General features: G+C 42.5%; 2 protein-coding genes across 5 annotated transcripts in view; one reads left to right on the forward strand and one right to left on the reverse strand.

Moving 5' to 3' along the window:
* Positions 1–5,826: 5,826 nt before the first annotated feature.
* Positions 5,827–19,676, reverse strand: LSM3 (LSM3 homolog, U6 small nuclear RNA and mRNA degradation associated). Its single transcript, XM_004738598.3, has 4 exons — positions 19,523–19,676; positions 16,636–16,746; positions 13,940–14,035; positions 5,827–6,136 (listed from the first exon to the last, which is right to left on the reverse strand). Exons 1-4 carry the CDS (start codon positions 19,541–19,543, stop codon positions 6,056–6,058), a joined length of 309 nt encoding a protein of 102 aa, XP_004738655.1. The 5' UTR covers positions 19,544–19,676; the 3' UTR covers positions 5,827–6,055.
* A 26-nt stretch (positions 19,677–19,702) lies between these two features.
* The window catches only part of XPC (XPC complex subunit, DNA damage recognition and repair factor), a 52,436-nt gene continuing 48,846 nt past the window's right edge, over positions 19,703–23,292 (forward strand). Inside the window, exon 1 of one of the 4 annotated variants that reach the window (XM_013054933.2) lies at positions 19,703–19,721. Coding sequence is in view for 2 of the 4 variants with exons in the window: in XM_004738600.3 (XP_004738657.2) it covers positions 19,831–19,933 (103 nt within the window). In the remaining 2 variants the exon portion in view is untranslated. The other 3 variants (XM_004738600.3, XM_004738599.3, XM_045063362.1) reach the window with 3 other exon arrangements.

The raw sequence follows: 23,292 nt of genomic DNA on the forward strand, positions 1-23,292 counted from the left end.
TTTTGCCCTTGGTGGAGATGGCCTACTAGCTCCTACAGGGACTAAATGGCAGCTGGCCCTCAGCAGGAAGACCTCTTCCTTTGAAAAGGAGAATGACCTTGCTGGCAGTGATGACCTCCCACAAGAACATGCCTCTTGTAAAGATCTCCTTCATCCCTCTCCAGAAGAGAAGAAGAAAAACACAAGTGCCAGCCCCAGTTCCTACACTTCAGGGAAGGAAGAGCCCAGCATGCTCTTAAGTCACCGCCCTCTGTAGCTGGGCACAAACATTAGTTGCTCCACTCTCCTCTGCCAGCTCACGGGAGGAAAGAAAAGTCTTGCAGAAGGTTGCTGCTTCAGACACAGGCAGCCTTCTGAACCAAGATGAGTGGAAAACCATCCCAAGAAACACATTTTGGATAAGAAGAAAAAAAAAAAAAAAAAGAAAGGATGTGACGTAGCACGCAAGTAGAAGTTAGGGGACCCCGTACTGCTGCACAAATTAAACCTTGGGTAACTCCAAGGACTACAGTGTGAGCAGCGCTTGCCAGAGTGAGTCACACAGGGGCATAAGTTGAGGTTCTAGAACTAGATTAGCTTGGACTTGTTTGTGGTGATCGGCAGGTCTTTTTCAATCTTGGCCTCTTCCTCCCCATGTGTACAACGAAGGTGCTGAATTACACCTGGACCATTGAGGTCGCTGGGATCTGGTCCCTCTCTGACCTCATCTCCTCGGCTCACTCTCCTCCCACCTACTGGCCTCCTTGCTGACCCTCTGTTCTTGCCTCAGAGCTTCGGCATGGGTTCCAGTTGCCTGGACCAATGCTGTTTTGCCAATTCCCAACGGGGCCAGCTCCCTCTAGCTCTGCAGATGTCTGCTCAAATGTTACCTGGTTGGACAACCTTTCTCTGAGCCTCCTTGATATTCTGCCTTCTTCCCTGCTACTGTCATGCTCCTTTTCCTTACCATCCATGTCTTTCGTAGCACTTAGCATTGTGTACTCATTTTGTTTTGTTTGGTCCTCTATTGACAGAGCCTGGCAGTTAGTAGACTTTGATAACAATTTTTAATTGATTGAATTAAATTATTTCACATTCATGATCCTCCTGCAAACTATCAAGGGAGAAAAAGAGTGGGGATAGTTGGACTAAGATGAATGAGTGACCTTAGAAAACGGAACTGGCCTCCAATACAGTCTCCACTTTTGTGGTTTCTGCAACTGGTGCGTGTGATGTGTCAAGGGACATTCCAGGCACTATCCTAGGCCATTTATATAAATGCTTTCCAGTCCTTACAGCTTACAGCTTCAGGCATATATAATTTGCCTAGCTGGTACATGGCACAGCTAGAATTTAAAGCCAGGTTTATGACTCTACCACACTTCCAGACTCTCTGGTTAGTTTTCCTACCCACCAAGGGCAACTCTGTGGAGATGCTGTCAACATCCAGAGCCCAGATCCCCACAGGCTTGTAGGTGGGTGGGATGGGAGCCAAGAAAAGAATTTCTCTGGGGTCATCAATACCAGGAACTGCAGTGGGGCATGTTGCTTCCACATCCAGCAAGCTTCGAGAAGCAGCCAAGAAAATAAGAATCTACATGCTCTGGGTATTAAAAGTGAGCAATGGATCTAAAAGGAATTTAAAACACTTGGCCTTGGCTTCCTCATTTCTTGGTGTTAGTTTTCCATGTAAATTGATAACTAGTTTGGTGTCTATAGTTGACACATACTGTTATTCTCAGGTAAATGGTAATGGAGACGAGATGACTGGGGCAAAGAAGTGGGAAGCATTGTCCAGTTATATGGAGGACATCACAACATCTGGAAAAGTGTGCCAAGTTCACCTTGGAAGTGTTATTTGCCATGAACAGATAAAGAAATTGTGGTGTATATGTATATGTGTATATGTGTGTGTGTGTGTGTATTAATCAGCCATAAATGGAAATCCTTTCATTTGAAACATGGGTAGACCTTGAGGGAGTTACACTAAGTGAAATAAGCCAAAGACAAATACTACATGGTACCACTTATATGTGGAACTTAAAAGAAAGAAAGAAATCAAACCTTTGGAGATTAGAATAATGGTTTTCAGGGGCTGGGGTTGGGGAAATAGGGAGAGGCTGGTAAGGGTGAGTAAGGTTTGACGATCTAATGTAATACATGGTAACTAGAATTGATGACCCTATATTGTATAACTGCAACGTGCTCAGAGAGAACTTAAATGTTCTCACCACCAACAAAAAACAACAAAACCCCCAAACAAATAAATGAAACAAAAAAAACTGTGAGGTGATGGATGTGTCACTTAACTACATGGTGACAGTCCTTTCACAATGTATACATCTATCAAATCCCACAAGCATTTTATGAGTCTTGTAATTTTTTCAATAATACCGCCATAAAGCTGGAGAGAAAATAGTACCATTTGCTCCTTCTACCCAGAGTGTTGTCACTGGTTTTCCTGTGACTCAATAACTCATTTAGCATTTACTGAAGACAAACTCTTGGCCAGGTCCCATGCCAGGGGTTGTGGGTACACTGTCCTTGCTCTTAAGCAGCCACCTGTCTTATGGGGCTGTGTACTTCACTCACATCCTACAAGTAACTCACCTGCTTCAGAGCTCCAAGGACTCCAGTACCTCCACTCAGCCCAATACCCTCCTGTGTGGCAGTTCCCACCACACCTAACTACCAGAGGAGACTCCAGCTATCATCAGGCCCAGTCATGGAATAAGTCTAAGCTCCACCCACGCTGACTTCTCCTCAGGATCCAGGACCTCCTACTAGATTCCAGAGCAATGGCTTCAAATCAGGGTGTCCACTCTAGGGTGTGTTCCAAGAAATCTTACCAGTTATCAAGTAAATTAAAGGAGTCTTTTGTCCATAAATTAGGAGACTATAAGTCACCTCTATCTAACAGGCATTTTTTGTCCTCAGCTCCCATCCACCCTTTCCTCGGGTTCCCTTTAGAGAACTACCCCCTTTATGCACAGGCCATAGGGCTCAGGTAGGGCTAATCTTGCTTATTTCCAGTATGGGGGTGTGGCTCAGGCCTGTCAGAGCCCTACATTCTCATGACCATGATGACTGGCTGTGGACCTGCACATGAACCAACTGAGAGTGAGACCACTGCTATTGGCTGGTAGGTTGTAAGCCTGCTCTGCTACAGGGTAGCGCTTGTCCATATAGTTCATTGGCACTGGGTGGCAGAAACACCTTCTGGGCCTCTTGATTCTGCCAGAATGACTCCTGGAATTTCCAGTTCTTTTCCTGGTTCAACACAGGTGAGCATTGCTCCCTGGCTGGCAAACACTCCCAGTGGAACATTCCTCTCCTGACTATAGGCTAAATGCATTGTGGGTAACAGGTATTTTTGTAATAAAAGGGTGTATGAAACCAGTTTCTCCCTTGGGGTACAGGAAGAGTTTATGCAGATCTTTAAAAAAACCACTATTTGAAATGTATGAAAATTGTCCACTTGTACCTAATGATTTTAATCTAACTCGAGATACTTGAGTTACTTGGGTTTCAATTTGGGCACATTTCATCTCAAAGATAAATGCATGGTCCTATATTTTGTCTGTCCATCTTCCTTTGTAGGAAGCAATGACAATTCGTAACAATCTCCTTCAGGAAACCACCAAGACAGGGATCTAAGTATGGCATCTGCTGGAGAGACTTCCAAAGGAGAGATGGTCAGAAGGCTCCTCTTGAGCTATGTGACACCATGTTGCAGAAACCTCATCACCAGCTCCAATGACCACAGGATGTCCAGCTGGCTGGAGCTCAGAGTGCTGTGCGGAATTTGAGTCCAAGGCATGGCTCCAGGGTGCCCTCATATTGTGTAAGCCTTCAGAGGGCAGCACTGCGCAGCCTTGATGAGGGCTGTGTCAGGTTGCTGCTTGAGCTGTCCCTGTTGCAGAATGAGTGCTGACATCAACCCTCCAGGTAGGTAGCAAGAACCACGAAAGTGCTCCCCAAACGCACACTGCCTCCTTTTCCTCTGTCTGGTAACATGCAAGTGGTTATCCTGCAGCTGATCTTTTATGGTCCCTCTCCCTGTATCTTAGCAGCCAGGAGGTGGGTGGATGTTTGTTATGTTGCAGCTGAGTCTTACTGGCACATGACGGCAGCAGTGTGATTTTAAAGGCCCACGGTTTCTAGAAACCTTGGTATGTGAACAACACCCCTCACTGCCAAAAGTTCTAGTATAATCTATCACTTCTAGGAAAAAAGGAGAAAGATGATCAAGAACAGAAGTATCCAGGGTCTAATCATGGATATCAGAAGCCACTAAAATAAACACAGCCCTGGAAAGAACTAGACGGCGTGGCAGAGCAAGAGGACCAGATGGCCAGTCATGTCAGGGCTGTGGTGGGCATTAGGTGCAATATACTACCCAGAGCCAGGGGTGTCCACAAAATGCTTGATAAGAGCCCAGCAGATTCACACCTACTGCCCCATGCTAGCTATAGGACCACAGGCAGGCAACACGAGCTCTTTAAGTTTCACTGTCTTGTAACATTCTGTAGGAGAGTTGTCATAAAGACTAAATAGGGATACACACACAAACCACCTTTGCCAGGTATACTTCGTTCAGTACATTATGGTAATCATCCTAGATCATCGTCTAGGCAAGAGTTCTACTAGGAAAGGGTGATCCAAAGGATCGGCCATTTGCTACCACCAGAAGCACAGGTCCCATTTTTTCCCATACTGAACAGGCTAATGTAAACAGGTTACCTCCCGGAATACTGAAGCCCAAGGACAAATTGTGGGGGTAAGCAGAAGCAAAGGAAGGTTCTCTCTTGTCTATTCACATAAGATAAAACCTGCCAGCTTGCCCACACTTGTCTTCCCCCTTCCATTAACTTGTAGGGACAAGTACAATAAATAATGAAAATAAAATCTTTTTACACAATGTTTAGCCAAAGTGTCCTTCCTGCACATGGCTTAAAATATTGTGCGTAATTAGCATATCGTGCTGGGTAATAGATTAACAAACACACATCCAGCATATTTACAGGCAAGCCATCCACATTATCAGATTTTCTACAGTTCAAAATGGTACAACCTACTAAGTAGAGGATGTCAAGTTCTAATTCCTGCATAAATAAAGTTTTAGAGACTGCAAAACATACATACTTTCCTCTTTCCCTTTCAAGCATGAACTGCTTACTGAAGCTAGAAATAAAAGGAGCTTTGTTTTATTGTGCAACTCAGGTATGTTGTTGTAGACCTGTCACCAATAATGGCCTGTGATCCAAGAGGGGAAAAATGTTCTGTGAGTCTTAAAATATGGGCAGCATTGGTAGAGAGGACCAAGCTGAACCACACTGGTGTATAACTACCAGAGCCTGACCTTAGAGATCAGTCAGACTGAGCAGAAGTAACAGAAATCATGCTTCACAGCTCATGGCCACATTAACATTTACAATGGCATGATACCTCCCCCACAGCCACCTGCCCACTCAACATGTTCTTTGGGCTCTCTTCTCTGTGCTCTTATGACATCCTATATATGCGTTATTACATCAGCACTTATCTCCCTGTCCTCCAATTCTTGGTTTAAAGAACTGCCTACCCAGAAGACTCAAGGAAGGACACATATTGGCAAAACTGTAGTTTTCAATACTCCCCTTGGTGTCTCAAACCTAGTGCATGCACAGATAAATGTGTACAAATAAAGTCAATGTAAGATGTGTGCTTAAAGAATTCACAAGACAGGAGACTGCATGAAAAAAAATATGTATCAAAAAAGGAAACAACAAGTTTAATTTAAAAGAAAAGCAAACCCAGAAATTGTCTGAGAAAACAACAGAACAAATTAATTCCTGAAAAGAGTTCTGCATCTTGGCGATCACATTTATTGAAAGCACTGGAAATAAAATTAAAATGCCCGTTAGCGTGCAGAATTTTTGAGTTATCTGTAAATCAACTCATTTCAGGAGTGGAAGAATCCTTGGTCACTTCTTAATATCCAAATTTACGCAGGTTTCTCTTTTGAATGTCTTCTACATTTAAAGAGGCAATCATACAAAAACTCCTATATTCCAGACACGATAAATTCTTTGTTTCAGCCAACTCTTAATGGAGGGGCAACTAGTACAACACCATCTCCCCGGACAAAAAGCATCGGAATATTCCGTTTTGTTGACTGGAAGAGGAAAACAAAAACACAACACATTTATAACAAATACATAGTAGCATTTTTATTTTTTGAGAAATTTGAAAACAAAACAAAAAATAACATAGATTCACCATAACACAAATTGATTTGAAAACCTGACCACTTACTTACCTTTGTAGCACAATGAACCATTGAATTAACTGTTTACTTGTTTCTTCTAGACGTCAACAATTGGGGCAGAGTGGAGCTATCCACCAAAATCCATTCTCTTCCCCTTCCTGGCACACAGCTACATTACTCATGTTCCCCAGCAACCAGGTGCAGCCATAGGATTGGGTTTTAACAAATTGGAAGAAAACACAAGTGACTGACCCATTAACCTTTTATGAATGCCTCTCTGTGGTCTTCCCCACATGACTAGATGGGACTCAGATAATGAACTCTGAAGATGGCAGGGCCATAGGACAGAGGAAGCCTGGGTCCTTGACTGAGCATGTGGAAGAAAGCTATGCTAAACTCAAACTCCACTCAGGACTGTTATATGGGTGAGAAATAAAATTCTGCTGTGCTGAGTCATTAGCTGGTGCTTCCATGTGCCATTGTACTCACACATGCGGAATGAGTACCCTGGGGGCACTAGCCTACAGGTTGAGACTTGGGAAGTAAGGAAACAGATAACGAATATCTAAAATCCTCTTATGCTTTGGCAAAACGTGGGGTACAACTGTTACCTGCAATGACTTGGTAAGTAGTCTAAGGGCCTCCTAAACCTAAAGGTTCTAGGGAAAGAGGTTGGAAAAGCCAAATGTTAGTTGCTGATGCACTCAGCAGGGTAGTATAAGAGATAAGCCCAGGCAAGACTGAGCTGGTTTTCAAGCAAAGATTACAAGAAATAGGATTCACTGGTTCAAAAAGCCAACTGCCTTTAGATCCAGAACTATAGACAATAAACAAGAACAAAAGCTTTGAGGACCAAGCCTAGTAAACCTTCTCAGTTAAACAAACTCAGCCCTGAGGCAAGGATCAGATTAAGGGTGCTGCCTTCCCACCCAAATTTAGGCAAATGGTGTTAAGGGTCAATGTTAATTAGAGAGAGGAACAGGGGGAAGAAACTAAATTGCAGCATCAGCAAGCCACGTACAGGCAAGAACTTTGAGGTTACTGGCCCATAGAACTGAAGATCAGACACAGGTGAAGTCCTAAGCTTTTAAGAATTTGCATTCAAAGAAACTAAACCTGGCTAAAAAAGCCCTTGACTATTTGTCTTCCACCATAAGCAAGAACTTGACTGTGAAAACTCTGCAGCCCCCACTTAGGGTTGCCAGATTTAGCAAATAAAAATACAGACTTCTTATGGGACGCCTGAGTGGCTCAGATGGTTGGAGGACTGCCTTCGGCTCAAGTCATGATCCTGGAATCCCAGGATGGAGTCCCGCATCGGGCTCCCAGCTCCATGGGGAGTCTGCTTCTCCCTCTGACCTTCTCCTCGCTCATGCTCGCTCTCACTGTCTCTCTCTCAAAATCTAAAACAAAACAAAAAAACCCCCAGACTGCTTAATTAAATTTGAATTCCACATAAATAGAAAAGAATTTTCTTGGTGTAAATATGTTCCAAATACCACATGGGACACACTTGACCTAAAAGACATTACTTTTACTACCAGGTCAGGAACAACTCTCCAGGGGATTCTGCTCTGTTTCCATTCCAAAGAGAGGTTTTTTTTTTGGGGGGGGGGGGGGGGGGTAGGAGGGGGCAATTATCCTGTCCCTGCTCTGCTACAGAGGATGTGGGAGGGGCAATGGTAATTAATTCATTCTGCCAGGCAGAAAGCATTAGTAAGAGCAGTTGTAGAGAGCAAGATGGAGTCCTTCATGTTGCGCGGGGGGCCGTGTCAAGCAGTGACAGGAGGAGCTTAAGTGGGCTGCAGCTACCTGATATTACCGACACCAGAACCAGATGATGATACCCCAGAACTGACAGCAAGCAGAAGCAGAGGAGATGTACAGGGGCCCAAGACTGATTAAATCCCTTCAAAAGGGAAGGCTTAGATAAGGGCCCCTCCCTCCGTCTGACCACTTCAAAAGGGCAGCTGCCGCCAGAGGCTCTTTGTCTGACTGATCTCCACACAGAACTGAGAACCTTTACTGAACATCAGAAGCTGCAAGTGCCAAGAGCTGACCTGGACTGGACGAGCTTTTATCTCCACTGCGCCTCCACAGACTCACTTGGCGTTTGGTTTGTTAACTTCCGGCCCTCTGTGTTATCTTGTTTGCTGTGTGGCCTGTCTTGTGCTCTGCTTTGTGTACTGTGTAAGAAGCCAAGTTAATCACGGGGTGAAATGTCATTGAGTTTGGAATCCCGAACCTGCTTTATAATTAAGTTAGCCTTGCTTCGTGACTGAATAAAGCTGACATCGTGGAGAGACACAACTCTTGTATCTTCAGTGTACACGTTCATAGCGTGCTCATGATGACTGTGTTTTCATAACTTTTTTTAAAATGTGAAAACCACATTTTACGAGCTTCTTGGGTACTGGAACTAACATAAAAGGAGAATCCCTCACTAAATTTCTATATTTACTAGTATGCTAAACTCAAGTACACTTATCTATCACTGAAAAAGTAATCTAACTCTTCCCTGTAACACTCAGGACGGTGGCTCTCAATCGTGCATAAAGAATCACCTCTTTACCAGCTCCTAAGACAGTTTCCTAGGCTCCAAGCCCAGAGTCTCATTTAGGTCAGGGTGTGGCCCATGAGTTTGCATTTCAAACACAGTGGAGGGTGATGCCAAAGCTCCGGCTTTAAGGTGCATACTCTTAAGAAGCACTCTCTGAGAAACAAGTGTCATGTGACTGCTGTTATGAAGCAGTTATTCCTTCTGGTTTCCTTCCACTTGCAAAAGGTATGCTTAGTTCAAGGGCAACAAGTTTAGTGAAAGAGTCCGTGTTCATCAAAATAATTGATATATTTTACTTAAATTTCTTACTCAGTGGTCATATTTCTGAACTAAAAAGTTCCTTCCCTTCCTGTGGAATCCACTTCATCTGTAATGATTCTCCATTAATTCAATGATAGTTTTCTGGAGATTCAGTGAACAGAAATGAACATGGCAGCATCTTCCAAGACAAGTAGCTTCTACGATTGCCCTTAATGATCCTCATGCTTCCTGGTGTTCACAACCTTGTGAAATCCTCTCCTTTTGAGTGTGGGTGAAACTTATGCCTTGCTTCTAACCAACATAATACAGCAAAGGTAATGGGAGTCACTATCATAATTAGATTCCATAAAAAAGTTGACTTCCATCTTGCTAGCCAACTCTCTCACTAGGTTTGATGAAGCAAGCTGCCAAGTAGTGAAGACCCAATGGCAAAAATGGAGGCTTTCAGTCCAATATCAATGTGAATGAGATTGGAAGCAGATTCTTCCTCAGCTGAGCCTTTATTTTATTTTTTTTTTTTAAAGATTTTATTTATTTATTTGACAGACAGAGATCACAAGTAGGCAGAGAGGCAGTCAGAGAGAGGAGGAAGCAGGCTCCCTGCTAAGCAGAGAGCCCGATGTGGGGCTCGATCCCAGGATCTTGGGATCATGACCTGAGCTGAAAGCAGAGGCTTTAACCCACTGAGCCACCCAGGCGCCCCTCAGCTGAGCCTTTAGATGAGACTCCAGCCCTTGCGTAGCTTCATCAAAGACCCTGAAGCAGAAGACCCAGCTATGCTGCGTTTGGACACCTGACCTATAGAAATGGTGAGGTAATAAATGTATGTGCTTTTAAGCTTTTAAGTTTTGGGGTAATCTGTTATGTAGCAATATGCATTCTTAAGGCAAAAAGTACTATGCTTATTTAAGTTTGGGAAATACTGCATACTATATACTTTTCTGGAGATAGTACTGCCAATTAGCTTTAACCTAGGCCTATTTTACTGAGCTATTAGAATTATACATGATGTATGTAAAATGCATGGCACAGCACTTGACATATAGCAAGCATTCAGCAAAGGTTAACTCTCCAATCCCTCCCATTTCCACTTGTTTACTGTTAGAGTCAGTTTACCTTATGACAGAATACTTGTCCATATTCTAGTGTTATCTCTCTGAAGCTATTTTGCCTAACTGCTCACATTCAAGGCACCCACAATTTTTCTGTATAGTGGGCACTTTCTAAGTTAGATTTTAAAGCACACCATAGCAGGGACAGAGCATGGTCTGCCAGATCCTAGAGATTTATAGAACGGGCAGTCTACCCATGTTAGCTCAGCTACTTCTGAGCTCTCCAAAAGAACTAGTGCCATACTGCTAACTTGAAGATACCACTGTCATCAATTCCATCGTCAACTACTTTGAGCCCCAGGCCCTAATACATAGAAATGAACCCAACAGGCTTTGAAGGCAGTTAGGCTGGTATTGGAAAATCTTACCTTATCTCTTCCTAGCTGAACCTGGGTTTCCTAGGCTACAAAGTTGGAATAACACTGCTGGCCTGTTACCGGATTAAATGTAATAAAATCTGTAAATCTTTGGTTCACAGCAATTATTCAACATGTCTTAGTTTCCTTTACCCCATTTCTCTCTTCTCTTCTTGGATATTTTCCCTCTACTTTTATCTCTTTTTTGTTCTTAGACTTATTATCTTTTGACTTTACTTGTGAAAGCAAAAAGCATTTACAAGTAACTGTACTTCAAAATTTGAATTTTGATCTTTTCCTGGTCTTAGTTATATGCAGTACAACACTCTCCCGTGATGCTGGGCAGTGGCAGCAGCCACAGCTCCCAGTCAGCCATATGATCAAGAGAGTCAACAACCAATATACTTAACAACCATTCTGTTTTTCACTTTCAGTACTTTATTCAATAAACTACATGGATTATGCAACACTTTATTAAAAACTAGGCTTTGTGGTAGATGATTTTGGGCAACTACAGGCTAACGTAAGTGTTCTGAGACATTTAAGGTAGGCTAGGCTAGGCTAAGCTACAATGTTTGGTAGGTGTATTAAATGTATTTTCAACTTAGAGTGGGTTTGTCAGGCTGTAACCCCACTGTATGTTAAGAAGATCTATACTTTATCTCTGTTATCTCTCCTACTGCCCTCTCCCATACTCCTCTAACAATCTGCACATATACTCGTCACCTGTAGCTAACATGGCACTACTGGGAACAGTATGAGTAATGTCCTGGGCTCTGCTATCAAATAGCTCACAAGATGAAAAGGGTTATAGAAATGAAGAGTCAGTAAGATCAGTGTCAGCTGAGAGTACCAAAGGTTAGACGACCCAACCAAAGGAGGAAATGACCAAAGGAAGAAAGAAGGCCCAGGTGGTCAGAGATAAAGTGTCACTGAGGAGTTGGGACTGAGGCAGTTCTTGAAACAGGCTTTGCAGAAAAAAAGAAAAGGGCAACGTTCCAGTTAGGGGGCACATTATGGGGAAAAAAATAGAAGCAGGATTACAGAGGGCACACTTTGAAGACTCAAGTGGACCACTATGGCCAGAGGAGTCATCCGAGAGGAGACTAGAAAGTTTCAATCACACTGAAGAGGGTCTTAACCTAGCCTGAACTTGTGCTTTGCTCTATAGGCCACAAAAAGCTTTAAATGTCTCTAAGCATGAATGTAACAAATGAAAGCATTGTGTGAGACAGTTACTTTGGCACTCAGTTGTGCATGGGCTGAAATGGAGGTGGACATAAAGGGAAATACCTGAGTGAGTCACGGCAATAGGAAAGAAAATGACACATTTAAATCAGCATGAAGGAAGAATCAACTAATTAGTTATTGATCAGTGTGACTGAAAGAGAGAAGTCCAAGAAAATTCTGCAATTTATGGTCTAAATAGTAGAAAATCGTGAACAGAAACAGGGAATTGAAAATGACTTGTTTTGAAGGTGAAGAACACCAGCAATTTAGCTTTAGAGGCACTGAGTTCAAGATAACATCAAAAGGGAAAATATTTTCAGTTAGAATACTGGATATGAAAGAGTGAAGATCAGAAAAGGAAAGTAACTGCAGATACAGATTTGTCCACAATCACAATGGCCACCAATCACCACATGCCAGAGCTTTACACATACCAAATTTAGTGCATTTTGTTGTAATCCTGGGAGGTGGGCATAGTTGTCACTTTACAGAAGCCTCCGAAGCTTAGGAAGTTTCTCTAACTTGCCTAAGGTCATGAAACTAATCACCAGCAGCAAACATTTGAGCCTAGATCTATGAAGAGCCCAAGCTTTGGTGCTGTACTGATTACTGGTATGGACTCCGGGCTTATCACATAGGATAGTGACTAAATGATGGATCTGAGGGGAAAAAAACGTAGATCAAAATTTAAAAGCCCATGTTTACAGGAAGAAAGGAAGAAAATTTGTAAAGGAGTCAGCAGTGGTTGAAGACAGAAAGCCAGGATAAAGCAGAACTACAAAAACCAACAAATGCTAACAACTGAACACTTACTATGTGCCTATTGCTAATCTAAAGGCTTTTCACATAACCTCTCAATGAATCCTAAATAGCTGTATAAAGTGGGTCCTATTACCAACTCCATTTTATAGGTAAGGACACTTGTCACAGACAGGTTGGGTAGTGTGATAAAATTAAATAGCTGGTCTGCGAAGGAGTCAAGATTTAAATCCAGTCCTACACTCTCAGTCTATGTTTTAAACCACTATGCTCTAGGAGCATCAGACTGGCTTCCCAATACTTAGAAGATTTAAGTGTAATTTTCTTCTTTTATATTGAACAATGAAATATGCCAACATTCAGAAGATCTGCATAACTTCACAAACTAATATTTTCCAAATGATAAGTGTCATGCCTGTTGTTACAGAATCCTGCATTGTAACAAATCCGCTGAAAGGACGAAAGTAGACCAATGAATTTGCATATAATAAGAGTATGAGAAGTTCACTGATAATGGTCTCAGATGCCACAATGCAATTAACTTTCTTTTTTCAAGATTTTATTTATTTGTCAGAGAGAGAGAGAGAACACACAAGCAGGGGGAGTGGCAGTGGTTGAAGGGAGAGAAGCAGGCTTCCCACTGAGCAAGGAGCCCAATGCAGGACTCCAGCCCAGGACCCTGGGATTATGATGTGTGGCAGATGCTTAACCAACTGAGTCACCCAGGCATCCGGCATCTAACCTTTAAGAAACTACCACTTGTTGAGTTTTAACATAGCATCAAAGGCGAATATCCACAAAAAATACTCCTCCTTTTTCTAACTACCTCTCTGTGAGGCTGCATTTTCTTCAACAGTAACATACATAACAGATTAAATGCAGAGAAAGGTATGAGAATCTAGATGTCATCAAATAAGCCAGGTATGAAAGAAATTTGCAAACAGGTACAATAAAGATGCTTCTCACCATTTTTAGTTATTGTTAAATAAGAATGTTACTTATGCTAACATGTACTAGGCTTACTATTAATTTTAAGGAGTACTTTTAGAATTTCTCAGTTTTAGTTTTTATAGCTCAGATCCATATCAAACATTAGCAACATTGTCCAGCATTACTCTCATATATTAGCATACATAGGCATCTTACACTCTCATGTATCCATGAACCCTGGCAACCCTATGAGGTAGTGGTAGTATTCCCACTTAAGAATGAGGAAATTAAATTCCCTGGCCCAGTGTATCCTAGATAGGACATGGCCAGACCAGTACTAGAAACCAGGTCTGTCTGACCCCAAAGCTTTTACATTTGATTGCTATACTTTACTGAGCCCTATTAGGTATCCAATCATGACAGGCTTCCTGTAAGTGTGAAGCTGCTGGAGACTAAGAACAATTGACATTTTAAAAGTGAGGAACAGAACTGCATGACTTACTTTATATATCTCTTCGTATGTTTCCTCATCAATTTCTATAGTAGTCACAGTTTCTTCCACATCTCCCAATATCATATTTAAATGCTGATCATAAGCCTGAAGTGGAAAGGTGAGGGACCAAGAAATTTAATAATCAAATTAAGAAACTATGAACAGGTCTTCTGCACAATACTTATACCACAAATTTTATATGCAAGCAAAGAATAACTCTGCTAGTAATATACTGTTTCTTCACAAATTATTTCCAGTGATAATTTAATTAACCTGATAAAAGTACAAAGCTGTTTATATGAGTTTACGCAAAATAACTTGAAATTATTTTTTTTAAAGTATCCACCTTACTGGTCATCCAAGGCAATCACATCATTTGTAATATTTAATTATGAAAAAAGGGAAATTCATCACTTTTCAGTAGACTTCTTTCAATTCCCTCTGGAACAGCATGACAGGAAAGAGACAGTAAAGGAAATAAAATTCTTCAACTGCTAAGACGATGGCACTGCAGTCTCCCAAAGGCACAGGATACTACCCTTCAGCCCTCCCTGTCCTAACCACCACCATGTAAAGTAAGTAGAGCAACACCCTGCCCACTGAAAATCTAGCCAAAATAAATTGTGTTTGGCACTTGTGGACTCAATCAATAAATGCTGCAATTCTGATATTCAGGGATGTCCTCAATCCAAACTCCAAAGCTCATGTATTTTACTGAAAGGTGAAACTCCAGGGGCCTTATTCAGAACCCAATGAGGCTTACCTCTAACAGTATTAATTAAATGGCTGACCAGACTGTATGAAAATAAAAGCAGCCAATCAGCCACGTGGGGAACTGGTAGCAAAGCACACTAACAGAGCAAAAATCTATACGAGGGCCAAAAAACAAACACACGAAGTTTGAGGGCCATTTAGTATAGAGGTAATCAAATCTAGCGGGGAACAGAAGCAGCCTCCGAGAGCTCAGACAACATAACAAACCGGGAGTGCCTGTCCACGTGCCACCGGCCCACATGATTAAGCGCTATTCTATTTTTCTTGACAAAATCGCCACTATTCCATTTCTGGGGGTCACTCTTCTCGTAAAGCTAGCTGTGTATTAAGGCTACTGTCTCCCTAGGTCCCTACTTCTTCTCCAAGTACAGGAGGTCCTTCACTTTAGGTTTTATGGAAAGTAATAATCAAAGTACTTAAAAGAGTAGGGCTGCAGTCAAAAGGCCTAGTTCCTATTCTGGCCCTTCCTTTACTGGCTGTTAAACTTCAAGCAGGTAACTTCACCTTTCTGAGCCTGAGCTTCTTCAAATGCAAAACAGGATTAATAAGTATCTACCCTCACAGAATTGTTCTAAAGGTTAAATGAGGTATTGCAGACAAAACACTTATTTATTTATTTTTTAAAATTTTTTCATTCAAGGGGCACCTGTGTGGCTCAGTGGGTTAAAGCCTCTGCCCTTGGCTCAGGTCATGATCTCAGGGTCCTGGGATTGAGTCCTGCATCAGGCTCCCTGCTCAGCAGTGAGCCTGCTTCCCCCTCTCTCTGCCAGCCTCTCTGTCTGCTTGTGATCTGGCAAATAAATAAATAAAACCTTAAAAAAAATATTTCATTCATTTATTTGAGAGAAGAGCAGGAGGAGAGGCAGAAGGAGAGGGACAGACTCTGTGCTGAATGTGGAGGCTGAGGTGTGGCTCAATCCCATGACCCTGAGATCATGACCTGAGACAAAATCAAGAGTTGAACGCGTAACTGATTGAACCACTTGGGTGCCCCCATACAAAACATTTATAATAAATGCACTTGGCATGTAATTAATGCTCAATAAATACTAGCTATTTTAAATCACTTTAAGGCAGAATGGCAGTAATAAAAACAATATACTCAGGAAACGAACGAGTTGCCAAGAAAGGGCAAAAGGTTCAGTATACTCTCTTTTGAATAAATAGCGCCACTTCAAAGGACCAAACCTGTAGAAATATTTGCGGACACACACAAAGAAATATGTATAAAGATATATACCGCAGCATTATTTGTAGTAGCAAGAAATAGAGAACAGTCTTAAAAACCCACTATTACCATATAGAATTCTATGCTGTCATTAAAAAGAATAAAGATTTATATACACTCATGATCAATAATCTCCAAGAAAGATTAAGTGAAAAAGAAAGGGGCTCAAAAACATGTATAGTAAGATCCATTTTTATTTAGAGTTGGTGTATACAGTGCATATATATGCATGTGATCACATATATATGTATATTTGTGTAAATATACAGAAAAGATCTGAAAGACCACAGACCTGATTTTTAAGTGGTTAGCAAAAGAAAAAATGGGATTATACCTTTCACTCTATGTACTTCTATGCTATTTAATTTTTGTCACAAGAAAACAAAAATTTATGTACATGTCAGTAACTGAAAGAACACTGAAGTAAGAATGGAGAGTAAATGATATTTACAAATAAACAGAAGGAAAGAAATGAAAATGTTCTTTAATAAACACATCATTTCTGTGAGGGGAAAACATGTTAAAAACATGAACAAAATGCAGTTCCATTTGGCTTGTACAAATATGGATGACCTACCTTTCTCTTATCTACACTCAAAATACTCCTCTACACTGGACAGTGTTTATATTTCAAAGGGGTTGGGTTAGTAAGGGATGACAAGGAAATAATCTGATTTCAAGGTAATTTAATAAATTTACTTACATGTAATCTGCCTCGAAGCTCTCTGTCATTTCTCATTTTCACATAAATTCGCTCATCCAGGCTGAGCCTGATGAGATCCAGGGGCTCTTCTACGGTGTTGGTGGTTTGTTGCTGATGAAAGAAAACAGGCTTAGTAATACAGAACTAGGGAGTGCGGTGTTCAAATCATTGCTATACTGTGTGATTGTGGGCAGGTTACTTGACCCCTGTATGCCTCAGTCTCCGAATATGCAAAATGTGAGTAATAATAGTGCCAATCTAATACTGTTGTTGTGAGGCTTAAATGACATGTATGAAGGCTTAGAACAGATCCTGGATCATAGTAAGTGCTGTATAAATGAAGGCTGAAACATACATACACAGGAAGTAGTTATATGGCAAAATAATCATCACTGTATTTGTTGCCTCAAAATCCAAACTGCCTAACCCAATTTCAGTTATGGGAAGTTAGTCTCTGGGACTTTAGCCTTACCTCAAATATCACTTAGTGATTTGAAAAACATCCACTTAATGATTACCACACACACTAGTCAGAATGCTAAGGAAACATGAATGTTTGAGGGAAGATTATGGGTTCAGTTTGGGTCAAGGTTGAGTTTAGGGTACCAACTGGCCACAAGATGAATATACAGAATACTGGTTGAAGGCACTAGCTTTGAAGTCAGGCAGTATGGGTTCAACTCCTGAATCTGATACTTACATAAATTCAAACCTGTATTTCAATTACTTAATTTATGAGACAGTACGTGCTGTCACTTACAGAGGGGCAGAGGGAAAGTCAGAATCTTAAGCAGGGTTCATGCCCAGTGCGCAGCTCTATTTGCAGCTTGATCTGACCCCACCCTGAACCAAAATCAGGAGTCAAATGCTTAACTAACTGAGCCACTGACAGACATCTTGTGATACTTATGAATTCAGATTAAAAATCATGCCATCTCTAATTATCAGCTTCCCTGTTAGTAAAATGAGGAAGCCATGTCTTCCCTTCATATCTTGTGAGTGTAGAATGAGCTAATATATGAAATCAACATATTTAATGTATTTAAAATAGTACCTGGCAATCTGAGAGTACTTAGAAATGGTTCTTGTTATTAACAATTAAAGAACTGTGACGGATCAGGGCTAAGATGACTCTGAGTCATCCAAATGCAAGGGATGGTTGAAGCCAGGAGTTGGTAAGATTATTCAAGGAGTGCTTCTTCAGTGAGTACATTAGGCTAGTGGAGGTATGTGACTGAATGCTACAGGCTCTCAGCTTAAAAAGCTAGATTGGGGTGTGGAGGGGGGTGGGGAACCAAACTAGTTCCCACTCCCAGAAAAACAGGTGTTTGTTAAGGAAGAGCTAACCAACTACGAGATGATAGAGAGGTCAGTCCCTGCCCTCAAGTTCATTCAAGTGGGGAGAGGCATATTAACAAATATACAGTAATACTATAAGATACACACCACAGAGCCCTAGTGCTCCTTTAGGCTTAGTCTAGAATGCCCACTAGCCACATACTCTTCCTCCTGCAGCTTTAAATACTGCCATTTCAAAGGATTAACCAATTCATCTGTTCAGTAAATTATTTGTTCAGTGTTTCCAGCACTGTTCTAAACAGGATGGTCAGGACGGTGCCCAGAACTCCTGTTTTTAAAGAACTCATATTCTGGGTGCCTGGATTCAGTAGGTTAAGGATCTGCCTTCAGCTCACCTCATGATCGCAGGTCCTGGGATCATGACCCACCACCGGCTCCCTGCTCAGTGGGGAGTCAGCTTCTCTCTCTACCTCTGCCCCTACCCCTGCTGTGCTCTAACAAGTAAAATCTTTAAAAATTAAAAAAAAAAAAAACAACAACAACAACAAAACCCCCCCTCATATTCTGGAAGGAAAGATAAAACACTGAATAACGAAGAGTATATTTAATATTAACAACATGTTATGAAGAAAAATCAAGGCGACTAAGAAAGAGTGCTGTTTTACGTAGGCGGCCACATGAGTCCTGCTTGAGGCGGAGATTTCAGGAGAAAGCTTAAGTTGCAGCCTCACCCACAGATATATCTGAGGAAAAGGATTTTGGGGGAAAAGAAGAGCAGATGAGAAAGCCTGAAGGACCATCAACTTATTTTATAGACCGATTCCTTGCTTGTTTTCCTCATACCACATTACAGTTCCTACCTATTGCACATGTTTCTATTATCTGCCATTCCCCAGAATATAAGCTCCAAGTGGGGATAGGGATGTTCGTCAATGCCGGTGTCTCTGGTGCACAGAACGGTATCTAACCATATAAAGCCGATGTTTACTACGTATCTGTTGGATAGATGAAACTGCTGCGCTCAATAATCGGAACTAGTGGGGCGCCTGGGTGGCTCAGTGGGTTAAAGCCTCTGCCTTCGGCTCAGGTCATAATCCCAGGGTCCTGGAATCGAGCCCCGCGTCGGGCTCTCTGCTCAGCGGGGAGCCTGCTTCCTCCTCTCTCTCTGTCTGCCTCTGCCTACCTGTGATCTCTGTCTGTCAAATAAATAAAATCTTTAAAAAAAAATAATCGTAACTAGTAAGCCTTATTATCACGCTTTCTATCAGAATCCGTAAGGCAGGCAGGGATAATATTTCTCACCCTGCAGACGAAGATGAGATTCAAGAGAAAGGAAGTTAACAACATGAAGAATAACTAGTTTTCAGGCTGGCTTCGGAAAGGAAAACATCTCAGGGCCTGAGACAAAATTCGGAGGGGGCGCGGTTACCAAGAGGCAGCTTAAAGCCGTGATAACCCAGAGACAGGCGGCATGACAGGCCACCTTCCGGTGAGGCTGGAGAAGGTAGCCCTAGTACGCAAAGCCCAGCGGGGCCAGGACCCATAGCGAAGAAGTCCTCCTGGAGCGAGCGACTCAGAACCCACTCACCTGGTCCACGTCGTCCGCCATGTTTCAAACCCTGCGCCCTTTCCCGCCTCTCGCGGGAGTACGCGAGCCCCTCGTTATTGTCTCCGGAAATGCGAAAACGCAATGCGACGGAAGGAGAACATACTGCTACGCGCCGTCTTGCTTCGTAGGGTTTGTATTGGTCATTTGAGGCTGGGCGGAGCTTCATGGGCTTAATTAGGTCCGTAAGGCAGGGGCGTTGCGGCGTCTTTTGCCCTGTGGGGCGGAGTCCGCTTTCAGCTTTCCGTGGTGTGGTGCGTCACTCTCTAGGGGAGTCTTGCTTGGGCAATATGGTTCGGAAGCGCGCGGCCGGTAGGGAGCCGCAAGGACGCGAACCCTGCGGCCGGAAGGCCAAGGGCGAGAGCATGGCCGGGCGTGAGGAGAAGGAGGCGGGTGAGAGCGAGATCTAGCCGGGCTTAGGGGGATATGCTGGCGGAGGGCAGGAGGCAAGGTGTGGGGAGCGGGGAGGCCGGGCTCTGGGAGGTGGGGGGCGTAGGCTGCCCCGTGTCCATCTTCCCGGAGGAGACGACATTACGCTGCAAGGGGAGACAGGCGGTTGTGTCGGTGCTCTGGTCCTTACCGACGTCGCTGCTCATTAGTCCTCGTGAGGAGTGATGCACCCTAGGCGTTCCCCCTGGAGCTCTGCCTGGCCATTGGCTCTCGCGCGTAGCTTCTTTCTTCCTCCCTGTTACCCACAGGATACGGTTCAGCCTCCTGCAGATGCAAACAGCTGAATAGGGAAAAAGGCATTGCAGTTGTTTGTGGTCCCAGAAGACGGATGGACCAGAGTGCTGTAGTTTGCAGACTCCCAGAATAATATCTTCAGTTAAATCTCACCCCAGAGTTCCAGATTCGGATCCAATCTGACTTCTCCACCTGGATATCAAATATATTTCTTATATTTGTCAAGGGCAAAGCAAAACTCCTGATTTCCCCCTTTAAACCTATTTCCCCACCTTTTCCCATTCCGAATATATGGCAGTTCAGAAATTAAATTAGCTCTTAAGCACACCTTTCCCTTACAGGTACACATCTAATCCATCTGAATCTCAAATCTCTTCACCTCACTTTGTTTCCACAGTCACAATCCCTGCCTAAAGCCACCATTACTTTTCAGTTGAACGATTACAGATGCCTCTTTACTGGACTCCCGAATTTCTTTTATCCCCCTGCAGTGGTTTTCCCACCCAGGAGCCCAGGTGATTAAAAAAAAAAAAAAAAAAAAAAATCAAATCATGCCATGTTCCTCTGATAGACCTGTGGCTTTCCATTGCTCTTGGCCTAAACTCCAAATTCCTTACCATGGCTTGCAAGACCTTACATGATTTGGCTGCTGCTGCTTCTCTTGTAGTCTCCTATGACTGCCAGATACCCTCTCTACTGGCTTCCTTTCTATTCTTCAGACATGCCATGTTGTTTCTCACCGTGAGCCTTTGGCTTTGATGTTCCTTTCTCCATGGCTCTAGGGTGGCAGATTTCTTCTGTTCCTTCAGAAATCACACCACTTTGAGTGCCTTAGCTAAGGTGATCTTCCCCAGGTACTCTTACCACAGGCCCTAACAGCCTCTGTCACATAATGTAATGATCTTGTTAATTTACTTCTTTTTTGCTTCCCACAATTTAAGTTTATGAAACATGTTTTATTTTTGCTGTGTCCTATATTGTTCTGTCTTGCTGTGCATTTATTAAGTGCTCAGTAAATATTTTAAATAATTGCATAATGCATGCTGTAGAAGGGATTTCTGGGGTTCTTAAAATAATCTGTGTGGATTAGGTAACCAGCAAGGACTCCTATGACCCTAGATTCAATAATCCTGTGATTCTTTACATAAGTTTATCATCCGTTAGTACATAGGCAAATGGAAGTCATTTCTAAACTTAGAAGGTGATTTACCTCATGGTTAATGCTATGAGTTCTACTTTATTCATTTACTCATTCAGATGACATTTTTGGGATACCTGATATGTGCTGTGCACACACTAGTTGACGTGAGAGAGATTACTTGGAGGAGCTTAAAGTTCCGTAGTGTTGATGTTTACAAAAAATACTCAAGACAGTGTGATACATTGGAAGAAGGTAGCAGGCTTTGTGGCTTCTGAAGGAATAATAAGTTTGGAGAGATTGGGAAATGCTCTCTAAAGGAGTTATGTTTGATCTGCGACTTTGAGAATGAGTAACATTTCAGCAAATGGCTATGAAAGGGGTTTTTATTTCCAGTCAGAATATATTCTGAATATGTGGCAGTTTAAAAATTAGAAGTTGTAATCTGATGGAAATTCCTCCTGCCTGGGTACCATTCCTTCCTGCTAAACACTTTATTTGGATGCCAAATCCAAATGCCAAACACTTTATTTGGTGCAGCTCCAACAATTAGTTGTTCATATGTACTTGTGTAAATTATTTTGGACAAGTAGTTTAGCTGCTCTGAAACATACTACTGTCTTTCAGGGTGGTTGTGAGTTTTCAGTGAGATAGGCACTCCTGCCATGGTCCATATCAGGCAATCAGATGGGCTAGCTTCTATCAGTTCAGCTTAGGTGTAGGCAAGGATGCACCCAAGCTTCACTGAAACTCAGCTGGAGGAGCTAACCGGTGAGCAGCTTCCAGGAAGAGTTACTACTTCTGCTGTGCTTGGGTGGAGGAAAAATCTGGCTGTGGTTTGGGCTACAGGTGACACTGACTCAGTGACCTTCAGTGTGGTTTCTAGCAGCACCTCAGTGCATGCCAAGATGACCCCTGGCATCATTCAACATTTAGGTTCAAAGAAAATGGTCTTCCACAGTATTTCCGTGTTTCTATTAGGGCATCTCTAATTTCTTTTTTTTAATTTTTTTTCAAAAGATGTTATTTATTTATTTGACAGAGATCACAAGTAGGCAGAGAGGCAGGCAGAGAGAGAGAGGAGGAAGCAGGCTCTCCCCTGAGCAGAGAGCCCGATGTGGGGCTCGATCCCAGGACTCTGAGATCATGACCTGAGCTGAAGGCAGAGGCTTTAACTCACTGAGCCACCCAGGTGCCCCTCTAATTTCTTCATGTTTCTTCATTGTGTTAATGCTTTCATTGATATGACTCATTAATTCCTTCAACAAGTATTTACTGAGCACCTGCTATTTCCAGAGACTGTTCTAGGCACTAAAATTCTAGTAGTGAATGGGTCAGGCAAGGTCCCTGCTGTCACGATGCTTACAGTTTGTGGGGAGGTCTTGGTAGGACAGACAATAAAAAGTTAAATAAGTTCACATGGTGATGAGAGTTATGAAAAGACTTAAAGGTGATAGAACTGACATGGGGGTGGCAGGTTCGGGGGGAAGTAAGTCAGAGTCAGTGGTCCAGGGACACCTATTTTGAGGAGGTGAAACTTTGAATCAATTAGGGTCCCGAAGGAGCTTTTCAAAGGAAGTTCTCAGAGAAGAGTTATAGGCAGAGGAATCAATATGTTTAAAGACTTAGGAGGAAAGGAAATGTGGTTGGCACACAACTGGACACAGTGAGAAGCAAGTAGTAGGAATTGAGGCAGGAAAGGTAAGCAGGACCCTTGTCTGGAAACCAAGTTAAGGAGTTCATATTTTATTCTAAGTACTCGCAGTTTTAAGCAGGTATTTAAAAACCTCAATAGAAGGCTAAGCAGACCAAAGTGATAATTCCTGCCCTTCTAAAATTAACATATTGAGCTCAAGGAGACTGGTTAGGTAGCTCTAGATCTTAAGAGAGGCCTAGAAAATAGCCTCTGGATTCTCTGGGACCCCAAAAG

The sequence above is a fragment of the Mustela putorius genome, unplaced genomic scaffold (assembly GCF_011764305.1).
Source record: "Mustela putorius furo isolate JIRA1106 unplaced genomic scaffold, ASM1176430v1.1 tig00003850_pilon_pilon_pilon, whole genome shotgun sequence".
In the NCBI taxonomy this organism is placed as follows: Eukaryota; Metazoa; Chordata; class Mammalia; order Carnivora; family Mustelidae; genus Mustela; species Mustela putorius.